Raw genomic sequence first — 6000 nt, forward strand, 5'->3', positions numbered from 1 at the left:
ATACTATATAAAATGGAAAAGAAAATAGACTTGAGAGGAAGTACTACATCCTAAACTCTAATCACTAAACCCTAAACCCCTCAATAATTAACCATATAACAATCCTACCATAAACTCCTATATACTTAACCTTAAACCATAATCACTAAACCCTAAACTCAAATATAAACCATAAACCCAAATATAAACTCTCAACCTAAATAGAATGAAACTAAATAAATAGTATAGTACATATTGATGAAATTATAAAATGTCTATGATATCATGGAAAAAGTTAATGCTAACCCCAAATAGTATCATGAAATGTCTATGATTTCATGAAATGTCTATGTCATGCAATTATAATAGAATACAACAAATAGTAAAGATCAAATATTCTATTTCACATGAATGGTCTTTCCATTTTACATAGACACGATCTATTCCACTTATATACCCATTGCATCATTACATATAAATGAGAATATATTTACCGGATGGCTCAAATCCAGTTTCAAACAATCTACTTAATCTTCCATTTGTAATCTGAGAAACAAAAGCTAAAGATAAAGGTAGTATTCATATAACAAAGTAAATGTAAAATCAATTGTATAGTATAACAATAATGTGGAATGAAAACCATGTAAGACGTTAGGAAGAAGAAGAAGAAATGTGTGACTTTCTAATGACCACGTTTAACTTTTGCCCTTTTGAATAATTTTTTTTTCTTTTAAATTGCAGATTAAGCCGGTTGCGTTGAAAGTTAGAAGTGTAATATTATATAAAATACACTGTGTATCGATGTATTCTAGGTTATTTGGCTATTGATCTAAATATTGTTTTTTTTGTAGCCATACCACCTAATTCCTCTTAAATAAATAAATATATTTGGATACACTGCAATTGTTTAAAAAAAAACAAATTGTTCATAAGTAGATAAATACTTTTAATAGAGCTCTCTGTTGTCAACAGCATCTTCAAGCCAATTAAATCTTTAGGACTGAGATGTTTAGTAGCATTTACTTGAAGTCTTTGTGATTTTGGAAACTAATTGAGTTTTTTTTTTTGTTATTAGTATTCAATAATTGTTTAGTAAACCTCCAAACAACAAATCTCCTCACTCAAAATCCAAGGGGAGACAAAGTATGTTCTGAGATTCTACAGAAAGTTACAAACCAATCCTTTGTGTGATCCATCCAATCCAAATTAAAGACCATAACAGAACATTAAATATTGTGAAAGTTACAAAGGAAACGTTCCAGTGAAGCGGATATGATCAAGTGTGCGACGCAGACCGTACTTACAAACCGCTGCATTTGCTGCTCGGAAACCCCCTCCGTAAGCTGGAGATGCGTCATGAGCTATCTGATGCTTAAAGAACTCTCCAAGTTTCTTCTCCACGTTTGATTTTCCTCCTTTCTTGTTAGAAGACGATGATGATGATGATGACGACGAGGTGGCAGTTGATGTTGAGGGCATGCTTCTTGAAGAAGGATCTGAGAGAACTTCAGATTCAAGCCACATGTAAGAGAGGACTTGGCAGATACCTTCCTCTACCTCAGGGTTAAGGTTCCTATACCCTAATGAAATCAAGAAATTAAACAAATTAATATGCTTATAGACTTATAGTGTTTTGAATTTAGGACAAGAAGTTCAAGAAATGTTCTGAAATATATTTTAAGACCATATTATTATTTGTTTATTTTAAACAGAGTAAAAGCAAAAACGATAAACAGTTTAGTTTTGTAAAATATTATTGAACCGAATAAATCGAATTTACTTAAAATAATTCAGCGAACATATTAGTTTCTTATATAAAAGATTGATGGAGGTGAATAGTAAGTGTACCTTTGAGCCTTAGCCATCCATGCATCAGCTCGTGGGCAAGAATTGCTCCAGTTAATAGTCTTCATGCATCCAGCAAAGTTGAGTTAGGTTACTAACCACATTCACTATCTTTTTGGGTTGGAATCGAAAAGTGAGTTGAGTTTGAGAAAACAAAGTACCTAGGGAGGCCGTAAAGAACGAGAATCGCAGTGACTTCACATTTACGTGTAAGCTTTTGAGGCTGAGTTCTCATGCCAACAAGACGGTGAGCGCCAAGTCTCGGTCTTTTAAGAACCTAGGAAGAACCAAAACATACAAAAACATTTTACCAAAAAAAACATACAAAAACAGACCAAAAATAATGTTTAGAATTAGAAATTACGTTAAGTTGTAACAAGCATTTAAAAGACTTACACTTGTGACTGTTTGTTCTTCAGACAAACATAAACCCCTTGTCTCAGGCATGTGATGGTATCCCTAAGGGAAGTACATAAGACTTTTAGTTATAAATTGAGAGAAACTCAACGTGAAAATGCTATGTTTAAGTCTAAAGACCAAAATATTACGTGTTTCTCTCCGACGATAGCGTCGTTGAGAGCTTCTCGCTGAACAAGAAGCATGGGGATTTGTTGCTCAAGTTTCATGTACATTCCTTCGTAATAGTCACGTATTGCATGGTAAAGTGGTTGACAGTCTCCAGTGTCGGTTATCGCAGTTTCCATGCATTCTAAACATAAACTTCTCCCATCGTCTAACGTGTAATATCTCACCTCCCATGACTTCATAAGGTCCCAACATAGAAAAAACACATATGGATTTAGCAATATAATCAAGAGAGCATTTTGGTTTCAATATTAATATTTCATTACCTCCAAACGTTCGCAGCTACAACAACGAGCGGTTCTATCGTGTTCGTGAGACGGACAATACTTTTGGTTCCAAAACGGATGGCATCGATATTCGATCAAGCCAGCATCATTAGTTGGGATCTAAGAAAAGTTTATGAAATTAGAATATAATATATACTATGTGATGTGTAAGAATCTAATAATGTGGTTGTTAAGTTGCTTACAAAATGGTGACAAACTTCGCATTTAGGATGAGTAAGCTCTTTGAAACAAATCTTATGGTAGGGTTTGGTTCCTGATAGAGAGAACTTTGAGCCAAGTGAGAAGACAAAAGATACAACCTTAGTACTCCAAACGCAAACGTGTGTATCATATATTGATATGTATTATGTTAAGTGTGTATATATATATACATACCTCATGCTCAGTGATAGGGTAACGACATGAATCACAACAGAAGCAATCAGGATGAAAGAATGTTCCCATGCATCCCAGATAGTTCCCCAATCCAATATCGCTATTGCAACCGCCACATATTCTGCTACAAATATAGATCAAACACCATTTATTTTTAATATAATTTGAAGTAATAATTCTATGGAACTGAAGTAAGAGTGTACACTTTTGTACCTTTGTGGTCGTCTGACTTGATAGGACGGTTCATAAGGTGGAATGAAAGATGGATTCAATCCACTGTGAAAAGGCCTAGGGAAATCTGAATTATTATCCATAGACCAACCATATCCTGCCCAGATAAAATAAATTCAATCTCTAACTTATAGAAATGGTGTTTATAATTAATAATCTTTTTGTTTTATCTGTATTCTCACTAAGGTAGACAAAAGATTACCATATGGTCGGTTCGTATCGTCAGCTAGAGAAACTGACAATGCACGATCTAGTTCTTCTTTGTCCCGTGAGGCTCTCGACCGATCGTCCTGATTCGTTAAGACGACCATCCCAAAGCATGTAAACTAATCTTTTTGTAAACAAGTTATATATATAGTTTTATGGAACTTGTAGGTCGCAAATTTGAGGGGGAGGTTCGAACTCACGGTCCTTAAGACCATTGCAAGCCGCCTCACACCACTCGACCACCAACGTCGAGTTTCATTATGCTATTTGTTGTTCTGTATTTTCATATGTATGCTACATGTATTTGTGTCATTTTCAACAATCTAATTAAAATTTAAGTTGATAAAAAAAAGTAATTGTTTTCGGTCCTGAACTTAAAAAAAAAAAACCTAATTGTTCACCATATCGATTTCATCTTTAGAGATTCTAGTGGTTAAATATCATTAGTAATGCTTATGGGAATCAGAATAGGCCACCTCAATTCAATCCAACTCTTCCGTCATGCAATGGGTGCTTAATGTTCATTATTTATTTCATGGGTTAACAATTATATTCCAAACCCAATGAGCTAGGTACGTACTAGCTCATATTAACATGAAAAATGCTTATTATTTTATTAATATTAAATATCACAATTAAAAATTAACAAATTCTAGAATTAAATTTTAATATATATATAAAATTAACTGATAATTTTTAATATTCTTCCATTATATAGCTCACAAAAACATTAAAATCGAATCTCAACTCAGCCAATATGTAAACCGCTTTCTATCTATTTTTGTCATCCTTATTACTGCCGATGACCACATTGTCACATCATCTCATTTTAAGCACTAAAATAAAATAAGAAATGCACCAATTAGTTTCATGGATGTGACCATTTCACAGAATGTACAACTACAACGACCCGTGATATTTCAACAGCATGAGAAAAAAAAAACGAAAAAGAGTGGTAACATTCACATGTCTTTTGCATATTGCTTTAATATTACCGATCACATGCCTATAGTATATGTCTAGATATATATAGAAAGAAAAGAATGAAAAGACTAAATTTAACTAGAGTAACTAATCTAATGAATAATTTAAGAAAATAATTACCGAAGAGGAAGGAGGTAAAGGAAAGACCATATTCTCGTCCTCTTGAAACTGAGGAGGATGATGGTTAGTGCGAGCACCACTAGTGCCTCCGTTAGAGCCACTCTTGAAAAGCTTACTCACCCATTTCATCAAGTTCCATTTCTTCCCTGGCGAAGACGACGACCCAGCCCCTGTTATATCATCAAAAATGTTAGGTTAACTCTTTCAATATTAAGTCTAAAGTTAGGATTCACACTGTGCATTAGCCATTTGGTGACTTAATATGCTTGCCAAAAACTCGGTATCAAGCAGAGCCGGATTTTGGAGACTAATTTTAGAAAAAAATTAAAAAATTAATTGTTATAAATTTGAGAATTTATATACGTAAACTATTTCTTAAATTTTGGAGGTCCTAGTAGATGAATGTTTCACTTGACTATACCTAGGATCGGCCATGTTATTAGAGACGTTGAAAAGAAAAGATAACGCACCAAAGATACAAGGATTGGAGATATGGCTGACATGAGAAACACCATATGAAGAAGAATCCATATGAAGATGATGAAAGTCCCACACGTGTTTATATAACCTTGAAAACGTGTGAGTGAAGAGTAAACGACACCCGGAGAGAGAAGCAAAGAAAAGAAGAAAGAAGAGGGGAGAAGAAGATGATGTTATAAGTCATTAATTGTTATTAGAGAATAAAAACATGTATGAAAAGAGAACGAAGAAAGAGAGAATCTTTGCAGAAGAGATCGGGCAAAAAAATGTTAAAGAAAAGGGAAAAGAGGAGATGCTTAGCTTCAGAAAGGAAAGGAACAGAGAGAAAGACATGTTTTTTCAAGAGAATATATTATATCATGCTGAGGCGGAGAATCTCTCAAACAATGGTGGTGGGAGGAGGAGGATATAGTTGAAACCTTTTGAAGCTTCTCTCTTTGTCATTTTCTTTAAAATAACTTTCTTTTGGGGTTTTCATTGCGACGCTAGTCCCGTTCAACTTCTACTATATTCCAATTGAGTTTTGCTGTTTGCTTTGATTTTCTTGTTTTTCTTTATAGTATGATTGATATTGTGGGTTAGTTCTTATGTTTAAGTGTCGATTTCGGTTTAGTTTTAAAAGTAACTACATCATTTTCAGCTACAACTATCGCGGATTTGGATACCAAAGAAATCCTTTAGAAAGAAAAAAAAAGAAAATTATACTTTAAAGAAAAAAGTTCTCGTGTCATACAACAAAAAGAGTCGTCCAAAAAACGATATTCACACACAACATCAAATACGACAAAAAACGTTTGCGAGTTTATTTTCCGCTATTTCAAGGTTTAAGATCATTTTGTACGATTCAACTTTCACTACATGAAAACATAATCTTAACGAGGGCGGTTTTCCTCGCTAATTCGTCGTA

At 33.8% G+C, this 6000-nt stretch overlaps 1 protein-coding gene across 2 annotated transcripts; it reads right to left on the minus strand.

Annotated features, from left to right (window-relative positions):
- Nucleotides 1-1062: 1062 nt before the first annotated feature.
- LOC106329560 (protein DA1-related 2) lies at nt 1063-5493 on the minus strand. Of its 2 annotated transcripts, none has more exons than XM_013768246.1 (12): nt 5084-5493; nt 4614-4783; nt 3505-3592; nt 3285-3399; nt 3072-3195; nt 2879-2962; nt 2676-2795; nt 2373-2585; nt 2221-2283; nt 1986-2101; nt 1828-1886; nt 1063-1559 (listed from the first exon to the last, which is right to left on the minus strand). In XM_013768246.1, the coding sequence occupies exons 1-12, from the start codon at nt 5142-5144 to the stop codon at nt 1222-1224; spliced, it is 1551 nt and encodes a 516-aa protein (XP_013623700.1). In that variant the 5' UTR covers nt 5145-5493; the 3' UTR covers nt 1063-1221. The 2 variants fall into 2 exon arrangements, with proteins under 2 accessions (XP_013623700.1, XP_013623701.1); XM_013768247.1 differs by having other exon boundaries at nt 3072-3192; nt 5084-5492.
- Between the last annotated feature and the right edge of the window lie 507 nt (nt 5494-6000).

Source organism: Brassica oleracea, chromosome C3, assembly GCF_000695525.1.
Source record: "Brassica oleracea var. oleracea cultivar TO1000 chromosome C3, BOL, whole genome shotgun sequence".
Lineage (NCBI taxonomy): Eukaryota > Viridiplantae > Streptophyta > Magnoliopsida > Brassicales > Brassicaceae > Brassica > Brassica oleracea.

Coding starts and splice junctions, on each gene's coding strand:
- LOC106329560 (XM_013768246.1), bottom strand. CDS start 5,144: ATGGATTCTTCTTCATATGGTGTTTCTCATGTCAGCCATATCTCCAAT. Junction 3,593..4,613: donor CTTTACCTCCTTCCTCTTCG/GTAATTATTTTC, acceptor TTAACGAATCAG/GACGATCGGTCGAGAGCCTC. Junction 2,586..2,675: donor GTAGCTGCGAACGTTTGGAG/GTAATGAAATAT, acceptor GACCTTATGAAG/TCATGGGAGGTGAGATATTA.